The sequence below is a fragment of the Heliangelus exortis genome, chromosome 27, assembly GCF_036169615.1.
Source record: "Heliangelus exortis chromosome 27, bHelExo1.hap1, whole genome shotgun sequence".
Taxonomy (NCBI): Eukaryota; Metazoa; Chordata; class Aves; order Apodiformes; family Trochilidae; genus Heliangelus; species Heliangelus exortis.
Genome location: NC_092448.1, coordinates 2,294,982 through 2,313,117, shown reverse-complemented (window position 1 = coordinate 2,313,117; position 18,136 = coordinate 2,294,982). Strand labels below are relative to the sequence as shown.

Here is an 18,136-nt window from a genome sequence, read left to right as displayed (position 1 = left end):
TGCTCTGGAAGTTAAAGGCTGCAGCACTCTCCCTGTTCCCATCTACTCCCCACAGCCACTGCTCCAGTGAGTGGTGCTGGCTGGATTTCCTGGAGAAGGTAGCACTGGAACCACCTTTCCTCTTGTCCCTGGAGAGGGATAATTCCCTCCCTGCTGCTGGATCCTGGCTCATTTTTCTCCTAACTCTCCAGGACTGTCCTCCAAAATCAGCTTCATCCCCGTCCCTCACACAGATCCATGAGAATTCCTGTCCTTACTGATAACCCCACAGCCTCTCCACAGGACTCCCACCCATTGCTTTGGTACCCAGACAGCTTGCATCACCCCAAACCACCTCCAGCTCCATCCTAGCCCAGGCAAGGGGTTTTTTGGGAGCAGCCCCTTGCTCTTCTTGCCAAGGAGGGCAGCTGGCACATGCTGGCTTCTCCTTGGAGCCCCCCAGGCATCTCACTGAGCCCCATGCTTCCCCCCCCTCAAACCCCTTTCATGCACACACATAATTTGCAAGCATCAATTTCCTCCTCTCTCTTCCCCCACACGACTCTACCAAGGATTTTGGCACAAAAAGAAGATGCCACTGACTCTCTTGACCTCTGAACTCAGCTGCCTCCCAGGAGGCAGAGGGCTGGGGCTGAGCCCAGAGAGGAGGGTTTGCAGCTGCCCTTGTGCCCTGAGGGGGGAGACATATGGGGTGAGAGTCAATGAGACAAGGAGAAAGGAGAGGAAATGTGTGTTTTCTTAGCACCCAGCTCCTGGGAACTTTATGGCTCCGGAATATTAAGAGGCAGGAAAGTTAATTAATACCCAGAACAAAGCCAGAGCTCTTTGGCTGCTGGGAGAAGGAAGCAGTGAGGACAGGAAGGGAAAAAAAAAATTTGATGTCTTCTTAAATTATTTGTTTTCTGTTTTTTAGCAGCAGCTAAAATAGAGATGAAGCCTGGTGAAGGGATTGAGTTTTGGAGAGCAAAGGAAGAGGCTGGCTGACAAAGGGCAGGAGCTCCTGGTGCCTTCTTCAAGCTGGGGCCTGAGTCTGGGACATGGTGGAGCAGTGTTTGTGATTCTCTCACTTAGAGAACCTGCTGCTTCTCTTGAGATGACATTTCTGCTCCCCACGTATTACCCTTTCTCTCCAGCCTGCCCACCTTCTGCTACCTCTGAGCTTTGGGCAGGGATGGCTGCAGGTGGCTGGGGTCAAGCTGTCCTCCAGGTGGCCTTGCTGGGACATTCAGCCCCTTTCCTTCTCCCTGATGGTCAATATTGCAGCCTGGGGGGGTTCAGCTGCCTGCCTGGTATCTGGCTCAGGATTTGGAGACCCTGAAGTGTTGCTCTCCACACTGCTTTGAGGCATGTACAGACAAACAGACCCTCTCCTTCCCAGTGACAACTGCTCAAGAACAGATTATTCAAGGCAGAGAATAGCTTTAACTCCCAAATAACTTGGTGGAGAAGACCTGGTGCTTCTCTACGTGCTTTAAAACTGTTCTAGATCTGTCTGGGGTGGGTAATAGAAAGCTTTGTGGGTCTTTTCCTCAATTCTGAGTCAAGTGGGCCGGAGCCCACCCTTTCCCTGCCTGGACTGATAGGAATTTGGCCTGGAGAAATGTGATGAAGACATCAAGAGCCTTTGTGTGATGCTGCTGCCTAAAGGACACCTCGAGTCCCATGGCCCAGGCTGGTGCCCATGGTCACTCTCCAACAACCCTGCTGCCACGGGGGTTGAAAACTGCTTTCTGTGTCCTGCCTGTGAGCAGCAGCAAGGTCCAGCTGAAAGAATGAAAGGGAAACTGAGCTTAGGATGACTCTTGACAGCAAGCAAAGGCCCCTGGCTGGCACCCAGCAGGCATCTGAGTCCAACACATGCTTAAAATCAGAGTCTGACTGCTACAAACAGGAACATAGGCATTGCCAGACTGGATCATGCCCAGCATCCCTCCTGCTGCTGCCCTTGTCTCCAGCATGGGAAAGGCACAGAAGACCCCGGGGTGACCCCGTGCCCCAAATCCATAGAAACATAGTGGTACTGGGCCCCTCGTTTCCCACCTTGGGTGCCACTGCAGCCATCTGCCCTGGCTCTGCTCTACCCTGTTGTCTCTCTGTGTGCAGCAAAGACCTCCAGCCAGATGTCCTCACCACCACATCTGGCTGTCCCTCATCAAGCCAGCTGCAAACACCTTGCTGGAGAAAAATCCTGGGGCGAGAGGGTAAGATTTGGGAAGACAACGGTTCAAGCTTCCCCTTCCCTGGTGCAGCCCTGGACTGCAGGACTTTGTCTCCAGCCTCTGCAAGTGTGTTCAGCTGGAGGAGTTTTGTGCAGCACGATTGCTCAGTGGAGGCTTAAAGAGGGCTGGAGGAGGATGCTGAGGACCTGCAGGGCTGGAGGAGGATGCTGAGGACCTGCAGCTCTCTGCAGCTACCCAGGTGATCCTTCCCCAGCGCCAGCAGTGAGGTTTCTGGGGCTAATCAAGATCGACGTACAAACAAAATAACATCTCTGCATCTCCCAGCCAGCAGAAAGGGAGAAGCAGATGGGCAAGAGGAGGCAGGGAGCTGCTGCTAAATGGATTGATGGAGAGGCCTTTAAGAGAGATGGATTGGAGAGGGAGCCGCTGGAGGAAAGGGCCAGGGCGGCCACGCTGCGAATGGGGCAGGGGCCCAGGGAGATGATGGGAAGGGGGAAAGGCCTGGAGATAACAGATGGATGGACACAAAGACTGGAAGGGAAGAGAGGGACAGATGGACAGGCAATAGAGAGAGTCAGGAGAAGAGAGGGATCTGAACGTAATTAGATTGGATCCGATTATGACAGACTCGATTAGAGCAATATTATGATCAGGAGCTTCTGTCGCTATTTGGCTTTTTTGGGGGGGGGAACAAAGCCCGAGAGCACGTGGGGAAGGGGGACAGGCAGAGGCAAAGGGAAGCGGGTGGGATGAAAGGAAAAGGGGCTCCTTGTGAAAGCTGTCAGGGGTGGTGGTGACAGATTGTCTCGTTATCGAGCACCGGGTCCGTCTGTCACCGACCGCTCACAAAACCTGCACTCAATAAAAGCCAGGGAGACAAAGGCGAGGAGAGGAGCAGGGCTGTGGGAGCTGAGAGCTTCTGTCCTGAGCCCAAGGAGCATGACCAGGGCACGAGGAAGAGCTCAGGGGGTCCTCCCGTGATTAGTCAGGCACAGTCAGCAGCAAACAGGGGGTGCGGGTGAATGGCAGGGTGCTGGACCTCAGCTCAGCCACCTCTCCACCAGTGCTCCCCAGTCCAAACTCACGTGTGCAGGCACACTTGTACACCTGTGTTTGCATGCTCTGACCCCAAAGATGCTAACCCCGTGCTCTGCCCCCTTTTTGAGGCAGCTTGGCCCCAAAAAGCCCTTGAGCCCTTGAATGGAAAAGCTTGAGAGCTGCCCTGGGTAACGCTGCTCTGACAGGGGGGGTGGATGTGATGATCTGCAGAGGTCCCTTCCAACCCCTGACGTTCTCTGGTTCTTTGTGGGGCATCATCCCCCCGTGTGAAGATGAAGGAGCTGCTCAGGTGCTTCTCCAGCATCAATCTAAATAATGGTTCTGCTGCATGCTCACTCCCTTCAAAGAACCTGGTGGCTGGAGTGGCACCTGGCAGCATGGTCAGGGAGGTCTTGCAGCATCTGGACCTTCCCAGCCAGCCCTACCTGCAGCTGCTGTTGCAAGAGCATTCTGCAAAGCAGATGTGATGGAGCTGGCTGCTCCACAAACTGCACTTGTGCATGTCTGGACAAAGTATGGTGGCACCAAATGTGATGCTGTGGGATCTCTGATGGCTTGGCTGCAGAGAATGGTCCAAAAAAAAAAAAAAAAAAAAAAAAAGAAAAAAGGGAAGGCCTGCCAGAGAAGACTTAGCCATGGATGAGCAGCTGGGTGCTTGCAAGGACACAGCAGAGCCCAATGCCTTTTGTTCTGCAGAGGGTCCTTGCTGGAGAGCTGGAGCACAGTATCAGGTACCAGTTGATGGGCAGGAGTTGTTATTCCCCTCTGGCCTCTGCCTTCCCAGCATCCATGAGTTGTGTCAGGGATCTCCTTCCAGTCTCCCACCTTTCATTTGGACCCTCACTGTCCAAGTTACAAAACTCCAGCTGGGTCTGCTCCAGCAACACAAGGGTTAAAGCTGCCTGTTTTCCCTGACAAGCCCAGGCCAGTTTGGTCCCCAGTGGCTTTGTACAATATGTCACCTCATCTCCAGCCAACTGCTGCCTCTTCTGCTCTCTTTTCATACCTCCAAGTGCCCTCCCTGCACACTCGCTGAAGATCTGGAGGGAAGATCCCAGCTCAGGTCCCAACCCCCAGCCCTGTGCCACCACTCCCCTCTCTTTAGCTGATCCCTGAACCTTCTGGGTCAAGGTGAGCAAATCCTGGAGGACTTAATTCCCTTGGGTGGAAGCTCTACAATGGACCTACCTGAGTCTATCAACCTTACAGGTCCAGCCAAAAGTATCAAGACAGATTAAAAGGTGCTCTCACCAGTGCTCACCAGCCTCCTTCTTCTTGAAGGAGGGATTCAGAGGGATTCCTGCAGGCTTGTGGGATCCTGGGATTAAGAAACCTGGTTGGTTTTGAGCAGGAATACCTATTTCTGCCAGGTGTGAAGTTGGGAAACTCAGGAGTGAAGAACTAAGCAAGGGGGTCTCTTGTCTCCCAAATCTCATCTGGTTTTGACCAGCCCAAAGCTCAGAAATTTTTGTTGAGGAGGCAGAGAACAAAGCAGCCAAAATCCCAGGTATGGTGGCAGCTCCCATGGCTCAGAGAGGGAATCAGGGAGGGAGGAATTTGGTCCCAGGGGGCTTATGGGCTTGGATTGCTCATAAACATCTCGAGTTTCTCCCTCTCCCACCACCCTCCCGTGAGACCTGTGGCTTCATCTTGCCCTGCACCCCAGAACAGCCCTGTGGGTGCTCATCCCACCTGCCACGGGTGGGCTCTTCGAGGCTGTGTGGGTGCTGGGCACTGCCCAGGTACAAAGGGCAGCTGCTTCCCAAGGTAAGGGACATCCCCAGCTCCCTCCTGGCAGTGCAGAATTTGGATGCTGAGAAGCAAAGAGCCCTTTGCAACCTCAGCTCTTATGTGTGGGAGGAGGAAGGCCGAGAGTCTTCCTCACCTCTGAGTGAAGGTGAGGGACAGGGACCTCGGCTGCTGGGAGCACTGTGCTGCTGTCACTGCAGCCAAGTCGGTGTCCCCAGGGTGACCTGGGCCAGTCCGTGTCCCCGCAGAGAACCAGGAGAGCTGCAGCGATCCAGGGGGGGAGGAGGGACCTCCTAATGCCACATCTCGAGAGAAGAACTTCATCTGGAGGTTGGAGGTCTGGGGGCTGGACTTGATCTCGGAGGTCCCTTCCAACCCAGACGATCCTATGATTCTGTGGAGCTGAAACCTGCCCGTGTGCCTGGCTGCTGCCTGCCGGCTTGGCAGGGACCGGGGCTGGCGTCCCCCATGGGGGGGCTCAGGCAGCCAGCCCCCTGCTTCCCATCCTCCTTCCCCTCCCCTCCTCCCCGAACCCAGCCCGGCAGGATGCCCAGAGCAGCCCGGCATCAGCTGCAGAGAGAGGTGGGGGCCCTGCTGGCGTCCTGGCAGGGGGAGAGGAGCTGGGCCTGGGGGTGGGCAGACGGGAGCAGAGGGGACCCAGGGAGGGAGGGAGGGAGAAATGCGAAGAGCCCGGCGGGGGAGGGAGAAGGATGGGGATACGGGGTGTGCAAGGGGGCTAGAAGGGCTTGGCAAAGGGTCCTGCACCCCAGCGTGTCCACGCGTGAGTGAGGAGGTGACCCGCGCGTGCGAGAAGCGTGGCGCGGAGCCCACGCGTGTTGGATGCGTGACACGCGTGGCCTCCATCCAGCCCTTTTCCCCTCCTCACCCCCACCTCGGCTGTGGGGCAGACGTGGCGATTGCCACGAGCTCATTAGGCGACGATTGGTTCCTAATCGGTGCCATAGCAATGGGGAGCCCGGCTGCTCGCTGCCACCTGAGCCCCCCGCAAGCCCCGGGACCATCTGCTGATCCGTGCCGTGGGCTGGAGGACACCCGGGTGGGGATGCCCATCCACACCACCCAGGTGTGGATGCCTCACCCAGGCTGAGAGGGACTGGGGTGGGGGCACTGCAACCCCCCCTCCCTTCCCAGGAGCCACGGAGGGAGGAGGAGGAGGAGGGATGCAACCTCCAGAACCTCAGCAGGGAGAGGAGGGATGTAGGAAAGTGCAGGGAGAGCTGGGGCTGCAAGGGACCGGGGAGGCAGGGATTTAGAAGCAGGGAGTTTGTGGATAACGAGGGCAAACCGGAGTGGTTTTCTCAAGGCAGATTTTAATGGGAGAATTTGGTGTGGGAGAAGGGTGAGAGGCAGTGACTGAGTCTAAACAAAAGTTGTTTCGTGGTTAGAAGATCTCTGTCTCGGAGAAGAGCTCTGTCTTCTGGGCAGCTCTTTTCTGTTCTCTCTCGTTCCTCACCAAACTTCCCTGCAGGTGAATTTTCCAGCAGGACCTCCGGGCTGGTTGATGCTGCTGGTAGAGCCTGCCCGGGACGTTCTGTCCACGCTCTGGGCACCCACCACCACTCCTGCACCCACGGGCGACCACCACCACCACCACGTGCTGCACGCACACGGACACGCGTGGACAGGGACACGCATGCACACAGACACGTGTGTATGTAATGCAGCACAGAGACCCAGCCCGGCTCCCACTGCCGGTCCCACTTCTTCTGCAGTCGCTGCTCCTCGTCCCAGCCCAGCGCGGGGACTTTCCTGCCTCTCCCCTTTCCATGCTCGCTCCCATCTCTCTATTTCTCTTTTATAAAATATGCATGGGGAACAGATGTCGCCTTCTCCCCGAGCACCCCCACCCTCCTCCCTCCCTCTCTCCCTCCCTCTCTCTCTCCCTCCCAGCCCACCACCTCCATCCACCCTCCAGGACCACATCCAACCTCCACCTCCCTCCTCTCCCGGGAACTCCAACCTCCCGCACAGCCAATGGCATCCCCTCGCTTCACTTTAATATTTATGAGGGGGGGAGCACCGGAACGGCCAATGAGGCAGCCGGGGTCGGACCCGACGTGTGGGGCTGGGGTGGATATATAGAGCTTGGGGGGCACATGCCTCCTTGGGGTGTCCATCTCAAGGTGTGGTGGTGGCCCTCTCACTCTCCTGCCCAAGGAGTAGCATGCCCAGGCCCCAAAGCTATCGGGGTTCCCCCTGACCCCCCTCATCACCCCCCAGGTCCATCCCCCAGAGCAGGACACCGTGCACACCCCCGGAAAGTTTTTTGCCTCCTCGATGGAAGGGTAAGGCAAGCGGTGCTTCCCTCCTTGGATTACTTGGAGCTTCAGCCTGCTGGAAGGGAAAAGCTGGAGCTTGGGAACGGTCAGCAGCCTGGGGGTAAGGTCCTGGGGACAGGGGAATGGTGCTCCCGGGTGTTGGATGCTGATGAAATGGTGGGGGGCTGATGGGGAGAGGGAGAGGGTGGCTGGAGGGGAAGGGAGAACTCAGCACAAAGGCAAAGGCTCCCTCAGAAAAGGAGCTTGACCTCAGCACCAGGTTTCACACATGACCCAGCTGCTCATCCCTCTCTTTGGGGCCTGGCGGTGGCACCGAGGGATTTCTGATCAGGGAAAAGAAAAAGAATCTCCGTGCAGGTGGCCTGGAAGGGATCTTCCTGGCTGTGGCCAGGGAGTCCTGAAAAACTGTTGCACCACTGGTCTGGAGTGCAAGGAAAAGGGCAAGCTAGGAGCTGGGATTTCATCTTTAAGATGGGTTTAAGCACTGCTGGGGTTTGGCTGAGGGCAGGACTGGAGCAAGTTTAGGTTCTGGCAATAGATTAATTTAGGAAGACGACAGTTTACGGTTCATGTGGAGGAAAGTGTGAAAAAGCCCCTCAGAACTCAAGACAGCAGAGCCGAGGAAAAGTGGTTTGAAGACTGGACCAAGCAAAGGAGGAGCAGGAGAAGGAGTTTATTGGGGTCTAGTGCTGAAAGTCATCTTCAGGCAATGGTCCAGCATCTCCTGCTGGCATCTTCCTGACCCCGAAGACCCCCTGTGCAGGACTCTCCTGTTGGATGCACCTTCAATTCCCCTGCAAGGACACCGAGAGAGTGACAGCAAAGTGTCCCACAGCCTGTGACCTCTGCAGACCACAGAACTGAGCTTGGCTGTTCAGACTGCAAGGATTTATTATTTATGAGTTCACAAGAAAGTGAAGGGGAAGGGGAAATGAATTAAACTTCTCCTGGTCCCTCAACCAGGTCACCAGCCCTGTCTGCCCAGGGAGGAGCTTTTGCAGTCTCTCCAACTCCAGGATGAAGCCACATCCTCAAGCCTCGGTGCTGGTGTCCCAGGAAGGGACAGGAGGGAGTTGTGTGTCTCCTTCTCTGCCCTGAGCTGAAGCCAGGAGGACAGGAGGGAGATTCTTGCTGGGGTGGCTGTAGGCATCACCTTGGTTTCAGGCAGTACCTGAGTTTGTAGAGCAAGAGGAGAACAGGACTGTTATTTGCAGCAGAACCAGGATAAAGGGGAGCCCAGAGGTGCAGCTGGTCCCAGAGCTCCAATGTTACTCCCTGTCTCCAGGAGCAAAGGTGTTTAGAGGGAAGCTGCTCACCCAGGCACAGAGCTGAGCATAATCCTGGACTTCCAGGCACTGACTCAGGAGCTGAAAGTGCAGAACTGCTGTGGCACGGGGCTGACCTTCCCTCCTCCTCCTCCCAGCCCGGCTGCAAGCTCTCCAGACCTGCTGTGATGCTGCTCTAGGGATGGTTATGGGAGGGGGAGCAGGGTGCTGGAAAACACTACCAGGGAAAAAAAAAAAAAAACTCAAGCTGGCCAGGAAGGGCTCTGACCACTGCCAGTGAGGCTTCTTTAGGTGGTGGTGACCCATGGACATGCTGCTCCAGAAGGCAGAGCTGGTTTTGGGTGCTCATGGGCACCCTGGTCCAGAAGGCAGAGCTGGTTTTGGGTGCTCATGGACACCCTGGTCCAGAAGGCAGAGCTGGTTTTGGGTGCTCATGGGCACCCTGGTCCAGAAGGCAGAGCTGGTTTTGGGTGCTCATGGGCACCCTGGTCCAGAAGGCAGGGCTGGTTTTGGGTGCTCATGGGCACCCTGGTCCAGAAGGCAGAGCTGGTTTTGGATGCTCATCTCCCATGGATATCCTGGTCCAGAGGGCAGGGCAGCAGTGGGACAGGATGGTTCCCTCTGCCACCCAGCAGCAGAAAAGAAGTGCTGGGTCTGCAGGGAGGTGATAAGAGTGGCAGGACAAAAGAAAATAAAACAGGAGAGGAAAGAAGGAGGTCAAACAAGAGGCACAAGAGTCACGGCTGCAGTGGAGGGCTATGGTGGGGGTGGTTAATTAAAAAAGAAGGTGAGGTGAAGCTCCTGCTGTGGTCCTGGCTCTTGGTTGCTGGCTGGTTTGGTGCTGGAGCAGCAAGTCAAACCCAGCCCCAAACTCAGTGGTGCTCTGAGGATGTTTGTTACAAGGGGAAGGCATCTCCATGACTCCCCAAAGCCACATTTCCATCAGCCCTTCCCTCACCTCCAGGAGAAGAGCTTGGCAGGAATAACTTTTCCTGTAGGGTTTGGGGGGTTTCCTTGCATTCTGAGGCAGAGCTGGAAGGTTTTGTGTTGGAGGAGAGAAAGTTCGGGTTAATTTTTATTTTTTTTAGTGAAATCTGAATATCAGGGAGAGTCTGTGTGTGTGTGAGCAGAGATGCCCGACTCGGGGGGTGTAAATTATCCTGGATAAACGGGTGTGGGATTCACCCAGAGGAGGTTTCAAGGGGGAACATTTGCAGAAATTCTCTGGGAAACGTGTGTGTGTGTTCATGTGTGTGTGTGTACATGTGTGTACATGTGTGTACATGTGTGTACGTGTGTGTACGTGTGTGTACGTGTGTGTGTTTCTGTGTGTACATGTGTGTACATGTGTGTGTATGTGTGTACGTGTGTGTGTGTTCATGTGTGTGTACATGTGTGTGTGTGTACATGTCCTTGTGCACATGTGTGTGCAAGTATGCAGAGAAACAGCCCCAGAAGTCGGGGCTGGGGGGCTCAGAGAGGCTGTGCAGACATTTCTGGAGGGGTCTGGGGGGTTTCTTGTGGTTTTTGAGCAACGCTGCTTCAAACCCCCAGCAAGGGCTCTGCTCCCACTGCTCTGTCTGAATGAGATGGGGACGGGGACTCCTTCTCCCCAGCCTTCCCCTGTCCATATTTGTTTAGTTTCCATTTCTCACTCTTATGGTTCATTACAAGCTTGTCAGGCCTGCAAGAGGTAATATGTTGTACATCTCTGCCTGGCTGCCTTCCCAGGCTGCTGGGTCTTCCAGCAGCACTGTTTCCCCATCTGAAGTTTGTTCCCCCTTCCCCTGCTCCACCCCAGCCCTTCCCCTGCTTCAAGCAGGGGGGGGTGGGAAATTCACCTCTGGCAAGACCTGCTTTTTCCCAGCCTTTCTTTTGGGACTGATGGAGGCATCTGTGAGGACCTGGACCCCAAAGAGCAGGGAAGGCAGCAGGGGAGGAGGAGAAAGGAAAGGAGAAGCAGCTTTCCAGGCCGGCGTCCCGGAGGGAGCAGGGAGCCAGCGTCTATTTGGCCACATCAAGCAAAGCAGCTGTGTTGGGTTCCATATGTCGAGGGTGCCAGGATCCATGACATACGGGCTCATTTAGTACACAATAAGCCCCCTCCTAACCCCCTCCTCCCTCCTCCTCTCGCCCTCACAGTCTGTTTTTTCCCCTTTGCTCATCCACCACCTGTCATCTCTCCGGAGAACCAGGAGAAACGACTTCCACCTTCTCCCGGAGCCCCTGCACCAGGTCCCCTCTCCATAGGACCCTGTCTGGGTGGTCTCCTCCCCCACCTCAAACCCCTGGCAGGTCCCCTCTCCATAGGACCCTCTCTGGGTGGTCTCCTCCCCCACCTCAAACCCCTGGCAGGTCCCCTCTCCATAGGACCCTCTCTGGGTGGTCTCCTCCCTCACCTAAAACCAGCCTGGCACCCAGGAGCTGGGCCCTGCTCTGCTGGGATGAGGGGAGCAAAGAGCCTCTTGTTCTCCAGCTCCATCTCTCGTGTCCACCAGGAGCTGGGTGATGCTGAGAGCTCCTCTGCTTCTCTTTTTTAGCACACACAGAAGGAGTTGGGCCCTGACACCCCACAGCTCCAGACCCGGGTCCTGCCACACCTGCACGGAAGAGCCCTCGGTCCCAGTGTCCACGCAGAGGATGGTGCTTTATTTTTTCCTTTCCTTTCCATGCATCCCACCGTCTTCCCTAACTTATTGACTGGGGAAGCTGCCACCCACCCCACGAGCTCTCCGGGCAAGAGGAATCATTTCAAAACTCTCTCTCTCGGAGACCCTGTGTGATGAGGAGGAAGAGGAGGAGAATCACCCAGGGCTTGCTGTGAGCTGGGAACCTCCTCTTGAAAATCGAGCGGTTTCACGACCTCCGCAGCCCTCCTGAAGCCCAACACTCCCTGAAGCACCCGTCTGTCTGTCTGTCTGTCTGTCCACCCTTCTCCTGCCAAGATGATGCTCAACTCAGACCAGACAGACCTCGACCTTCCCCCCACACACTCCGAGCCCGAATCCGTCTTCAGCGACTGCGGCCGCGGGGGTGGCCCCGAGGACTCCGGCAACGTCGCTTTGTGCTCCGAACCCCGGGGAGCTGAGCCCGGAGAAGCTGTGAAGAAAGATCTCCAGCACCTGAGTCGGGAAGAACGCCGGCGCCGGCGCCGTGCCACGGCCAAATACCGCACGGCCCACGCCACGAGGGAGCGGATCCGCGTGGAAGCCTTCAACATGGCCTTTGCTGAGCTGAGGAAGCTGCTGCCCACGCTGCCGCCCGACAAGAAGCTCTCCAAGATCGAGATCCTGCGCCTGGCTATCTGCTACATCTCCTACCTGAACCATGTGCTGGATGTCTGAGCTGCCCAGCCTGTGTCTGGATGTCTGTCTGTCTGTCTGTCTGCCACATCTCTTCCCTGAGCTGACAGCTCGGGTCCGTCCGTCTGTCTGTGACCTGAACCCCATGTTGGGCCTCCAAAAACAAAAATGCTGTGCCTGTGTTCCTCCTCCTGCTGAAAAGGACCAAGTCCCCAGCTCTCTGCTCTACTCCCTTTCTCAACCATGTTGGAGATTTCCCCACCACCAAGCCCACCTCTGCCTCTCTTTCCATCCTGCCCTGGCTCCACCAGCCACCCGTCTGTCCTGCTGGATCTGCTGCCTGAAGACAGCTTCTGTCTGTCTGTCCTTCTGCTGTCCATCCCACCAACACTGCCAGGAGATCCTGAGCCCACCTCTGTCAGTCTGTCCACCACCCCTGCTCCCTACCCTGCAGCAGAAGCCCCCCAGCCCAAGTCTTGTCTGTGCATCCCCCTTTTGAGGAAAAGCCAGAAAAAGTGGACCTGGGAAATCCTGCACCACCAAGCAGCCCCGGGGGCTCGTCCGTCTGTCTGTCTGCACCTTCTGCCACCAGTGACCCCACCAGCGTGGCCAGTTTGGGCATTTTGTCTCTTTGCTGCTGCTCTGCTGCTGGCACCGTGCTGGGCATTGGGAGGCTCCCATCAGGACCAACCTCTGTCTGGAGAGAGCCCGGCCCAGGAGCACCCCTGGGCATCATCCTGCTCCTCCTCCAGCCTTGTCCCTGCTTTTCCCACCCTCAGAGGAAGCGTGGGGCAGCCCCTGTGGGACCTGGTCACCCGTGGATGACAGTGACAGCTCCTGTGCTGCCCACACTCCTGTGCCAGGCAGGAGCAGCACCTGGGGTCACCCCAAGTCCCCCAGAGCTCCCTTGGAGCTCAACCCCCTGCACCCCAAACTTTGCTGCCCACCTCTCCTTTGCACAAGTGTGAAACCCCCCCTGTCCCATGGCACAGATGTGACCAGATGTGTGTCCGTCCCCCCCCAACTGCAGCACTTCATCCCTCCCCGCTCTTCCTCTGCCCACCCTTTGGTGTTTCACGGGGAAAAAGGTCTGAGGGGGGTTCACGAGTGGCCCAGCTGGTGCTGCTGGGGTTCACGTGCAAAGAGGCTTCACCCCAGAGAGGTGCTGCACACATTCCCCCCCCCCTCCCCCAGTTTACACCAGTATGGCACTGGTGCAGCGTGAGCTGTCACAATGCACGCTCCACTGGGGTAAACTGCACTTTATGTAGGGGATGCAGGGTGGGAGGGGAGGGGGGAGCAGGCATGGCCCCTTTGCCTGGCTTCCAGCAGCTGGGGTTCTCCTCTGGACACCCCCCCGACCCCCCCCAGCCTGGCTCAGCACTTTGGGAGAGGAGGTGGAAGAGAAAGCAGAGCCCAGCAGCCTCTTCTCCAGCAGGGGCAGGCTGAGGCCGGGAAAAACTCATTGCAAGAGTGAATGTTTTGCTTTGGTTTCTGGGCGCTTGGTTGGTTGAAGAGTTAATTTTGCACTGGCAGTGGCAGGAGAAGAAGCAGAGCCTGGACTGGGGACAAGAAGAGCTCAGAAGTTACTGGCTCTGGGCTGGGACCTGCAGCCTGGCCCTTGGGGAAAGATCTTCCCCTCCTCGAGCCCAGGCAGGGGATGGGCAGTGGTCCAGCTGCAGGGTGCTGGGGGAGATGAAATACCCAGTGCCAGCTCCTGGGAACCCCTCTGGGAACCCCCAGGGCCTGAGCAGGGGGTTCCAGCAGGGTCTCACCCTCCACTGCCCGTTCCAGGTGTCCAAGCTCCGAGAACCCCCACAGACACCCCCCCAGCTCTTTCCCACCCCCATCCAGTGACCCCTCACTCCGTACCTCATTTTCCCCCTCCCAGTAAAAGCAGGGAGGATGCTCACTACCTCCATTTTCCATCTCCCAAGGACTCACCCCTACCTGCAGGATCCCCTGGAAGGACCAGAGCAGGGGACACCACGTCCCCCATCCCTGCTCAGCGGGGCAGAACAAACCCCCAGCAGGGCAAACCCTCCCCTTGTCACCCCTCCCACTCACCAGCCACCTCTCTGTGCCACCAAGGATATTTATTGAATTAATTTATTGAGAAATGTTATTATTTATTTGCTGTCTTGTGCACTTTGGGGAAAGGGAAACGAGAAAACAAACACACACACACACAAAAAGTCATCCTGACCACGGTGGAAAAACCAACGCCCCCCCCCCCACAGGGTGCCCCAGTGTGTGTTTGTCTTGGCTGTTCAGACTGCAAGGATTTATTATTTATGAGTTCACAAGAAAGTCGGGGGAAGGGGAAATGAATTAAACTGCCAGGAAAAGAGAGATCTTGAACTCTGAGTGCCCGGCTTCCCGTTTGCTTTTTTGTTGTTTTGTTTGGTGGGGTTTTTTTGGTTGGTTTGGTTTTTTTTTTTTTGGGGGGGGGGGGGGTGTTGTTTTTTTGAGGGAGGTTGGGTTGGTTGGTTGGGTTGGTTGTTTTTTTTAATTTTGGTTTTCTAACCATCTCTTCATTGCACTTCAGAACGCAGGAGCTGGTGAGTGGAAGAGGGGTGGGAGGGAAGCTGTCCCCCCCTTGCACCATCCAGGGGACCAGGACATGTCCTCTTGGCACTTGGGGCTTGCTTGGAGCCAGGCTGGATGCTGTCTTGGCTTTCCCCAGCTCAGTTGGAGCCCAGTTTGGATTTGCTGGGACAAGCAGACTCCTAAAAGCCCTGGGACATCAGAGGGATGAGACCAGCACATCATCATCTCCAAAGCCACCCTACAAACCATCTTCTCTCTCCTGCCTACCCCTGGGCCCAAACTCACCCATCCCTTGACCATCCAGAAGAAACCTTCCAATACCCAAAGGGGGCTACAAGAAAACTGGGGGAGGGGTTTTGACATGGGGGGGGTAGTGAGAGGACAAGGGAAATGGTTTCAAACTTGAAGCAGGGAGACTGAGGTTGGACATTGGGAAGAAATTCTTTGGGGTGAGGGTGCTGAGCCCCAGGTTGTCCCCAGAAGCTGTGGCTGCCCCATCCCTGGAAATGTTGAAGGTTGGATGGGGCTTGGAGCCCCCTGGGCTGGTGGGAGGGGTGGGATGAGCTCTAAGGTCCCTTCCAACCCATTCTGGGATTCTATGATCCACCTCTCCAGAGCCCCCAAACTCCCCTTCCCCACTCTCCTGTCCCCTGCCACCCCCCCAAATCTCTCCCCTCTTTCTCAGCCCACCCCAAGCAAGGCAGGGAAGTGAGTTTGTGGCTCCTCTCCTTTGTCTGCTCTGCTCCCCAGGGGCAGGTTGCAGCTGTTCACTGACTTGCTCCAAATTTCTTCATATAATCAATTGGCCTCGGCTCGGCTCAGCAGCAAAGGGGAAACAAGAAACATGGGGGTGGGGAACAGAGGAAGCCAACAGGGAGATTCAGCACCGGATTGCAGGGGCAATAGGAAGGTACAGGAGGGGAATTTGGGGGGATGTCAGTTCTCCCAGAGCCCTTTTTGTCCTTTCTCAGGGATTTTGCCCCTTGGGATGCACCGTGTCCCCATCACCTGCATCCAGCCCCAGCTCTTCAGCCAATGGAGCTTGGGGTGGGATGGTCACCTCCATCCCAGCCCCAGTTTTTCCCAGAGGTGGGAATTGGGAATCTCAAATCTCGGCAGGCCCCAGGGCTGTTCCTGGCTGCCAGCCCCAGTCCTGACATATGGTCCTCATTGTGCCTGGCACAATGGAAACACTTCATGCTAATTTCCATGCTGGTTCTGGCCTTTTGCTGTCATCTCCGACAGCTTGGGTCCCTTGCCGGCTCTTTGTGCTTGCAGGCAGGCAAGGTAAAGGCAGCACCACTTCCCTGCCTCCCTGAGCCTTTTCCTAGACGATTCCCAACTCCTCTCTCCCTCCCCGTGCACAGCTCCTTCCATCCCTTCCCTGACCCCTGGAGGATTCTGCTCCCAACCTGCAGGTAAGTGTTTGCACCCAGGGATCCCTTTTCATTTGGGAACCACTCTTCCCCCCGCCCCCCACCCCCGTGGAAATCAGTCCCGAAAGTGCAGCCAAACGTCGGGCTTTGCCCTGTGGCACTTCGGGGTCCCTGCCCCGAGGACATCGGTGGCCGCCGCTCCCCTTCTGCGTCCCTTGCGCTCCCCCCCCCAAAAAAAGGAGGAGGGGCGGGAGTAGGACGTGACACCCCGGGTTGGGAAGGGGGAAGGATCCCACCTCCCCCCCCTTGTCTCAAGCTGCAGCCCCCGGGCCAGGCTGCCTGGCTGTGTCCCTGTCCCCAGGGATGTCACCGTGGGCAGCAGCTGTGTCCCCCTCCGGCTTGTGCGAGGCGGCAGTGCCATCTGCTGGGTCCCCAGGACGGGGACACATCGTGGCGACACCAGACCCCCGTCACAACCCCCCCTTCTCCTTTCCCCGGGCTGGGGACCCTGGAGCATCCCTGGGCTCTGGATCCATCTGGGGTCTGGTGGTGTGGGAAGCTCTGGGCAAGGAGAGAGACCTGGCAAGCGTGAGGGGACACAAATGTCACCCCCAACTCTGCTCAGGGGGGGTCTGTGTGGGCTTCACAAGGGCCCTGGGTCTTCCCAGCTCTGTAGAAAGTCGTTTCCAAGACCAAGGCAAGACAGAGCTGGTTCTGGAGACTCCTCCATCCTCAAAAGGTAGATGGGAAGCACCCAGCACCCTCAGCACTGCTGGGTCTGGGTGCTCTGCACAGGGCAGAGCAGGTCCTGAAAGCAGGGTGCAGAGGGAGGGGAAGGTCCCTGTAAATCACAAGGGGGAACAATGCCACCCTTCCCAAATGGCAAGGAAATTCCAGCCCCCCCAGCTGGCCAGGAACGAGCTGTGGGCCCATTAATCACTCGAGAAGGCAGAGCAGGAGTGAGGGGACAGCCTGGGGCAGGTGGCTGCAGGGGGAAGGGACAGCAGAGTGGCCCCCACCAATCCCCCAGCTCTGCTGGGGCACAAGGACCTAAAAAGCACAAGGCCACAGCTCCTGCACCCCCGAGGTTGCACCTCAAGGTCCCTCCAGTGACATGATAGGGGAGGCAGCAACCCCCCAACTCGGTGCCAGGAGCCAGGGGAAGCAGCAGAGGCTGGGACCACCTCCCTCAAGTCCCCATGGTGTCTCCTGGATGCTTAGAAGGTGGTGGCAGAGGGAGACCTGGAGGAGGAAGCTCAAATCTGCTCAAAATGTCCCCAGCTGGAGCTGGGACAACTGCAGCATGGAGCTCAGGTCAGAAATCAGGCAGGGGGATGGCACTCTGAGGTGGAGCCACCAGGATGGTTCTGAGATGGGCTCCTCCATGAGTGCAGATCCCCTCAGCAAGAAAGGAGGGACAAGCTGGGTGGACTCTGAGGTCCCTCTCGAGGTGCCTCCAGCTCCCAGCTCTGTCTTTTTCCCTCCCATCCCTTACCAAGCAGCTGTCCCCGAGCTCAGCCTGGATCCAGTTCACTCCTGGATGCTGCAGAGAGGATGAAGGACATCACCTGCCTGGTGCTTATGAGCCCCAGGCTGTCAGGGAAATGACCCAGAGAGACCCAAAACACCAGGGCTGAGCTGCCCCAGGGCTCAGACAGCTCCCCACACCGAGGTCTCCCCGTGGGTCCCCTCACATCCCCACTGTCCCCGTGGTCCCTGACACTCGTGTACTGCTGGGGTTCCCCCAGGCATCTCTTCTCCATCCCTGCGGGTCCCCCCCAAAACCCGGGTCTCCCTGGGGGACCCCTCAATCCCTGCTCTCCCTTGGGTTCCCCCACATCAACGCTGTCCCCGGGTGTCCCCCAACAACCTCCGTGTCCACACGGTCCCCAAAATCCCGATCTCTCTCTCCCAGCTCCCTCCCAGCGCTCCCCATTGAGGCAAAACAAGCCATTTAAATCCAGCCAATGGCGTGCGCCGGACGGAGAACGCCTCACGCCATTGGACAGCGCCGGGGAGGGGGCGGGGACAGCCTGTTCCCAGCCTCGCTCATTGATATAAAGCGCACGGCGGGGCCCGACCCGGCTGTTCCGGGCAGGCGAGCTCCTCCCGCTCTGGGTCCTCCACGCGTGGAGGGATCCCCACGCCTCGCCCCGTGGGGGACTCTGGCTTTGCAGGGCGCTTGGGGCGCTGGGGGGGGTCCTTCCCTCCAGCAGGAAGGGGTGCTGCCCCTTCCCATCCCTCCCACCCCCCCATAGGCGGTGTGTCCCCGTGGCACCCACTGGGGAGTTCTGATCCCCCCGTAAGAGACCCCCAGGGCTGGGGGCGGCTCGC

At 57.3% G+C, this 18,136-nt stretch overlaps 1 protein-coding gene across 1 annotated transcript; it reads left to right on the top strand.

The window, feature by feature from the left end:
- Positions 1–6,875: 6,875 nt before the first annotated feature.
- Positions 6,876–14,243, top strand: NHLH1 (nescient helix-loop-helix 1). The gene is made up of 2 exons (XM_071727196.1): positions 6,876–7,388; positions 11,115–14,243. Exon 2 carries the CDS (start codon positions 11,520–11,522, stop codon positions 11,916–11,918), a length of 399 nt encoding a protein of 132 aa, XP_071583297.1. The 5' UTR covers positions 6,876–7,388; positions 11,115–11,519; the 3' UTR covers positions 11,919–14,243.
- The last annotated feature ends 3,893 nt before the right edge of the window (positions 14,244–18,136 follow it).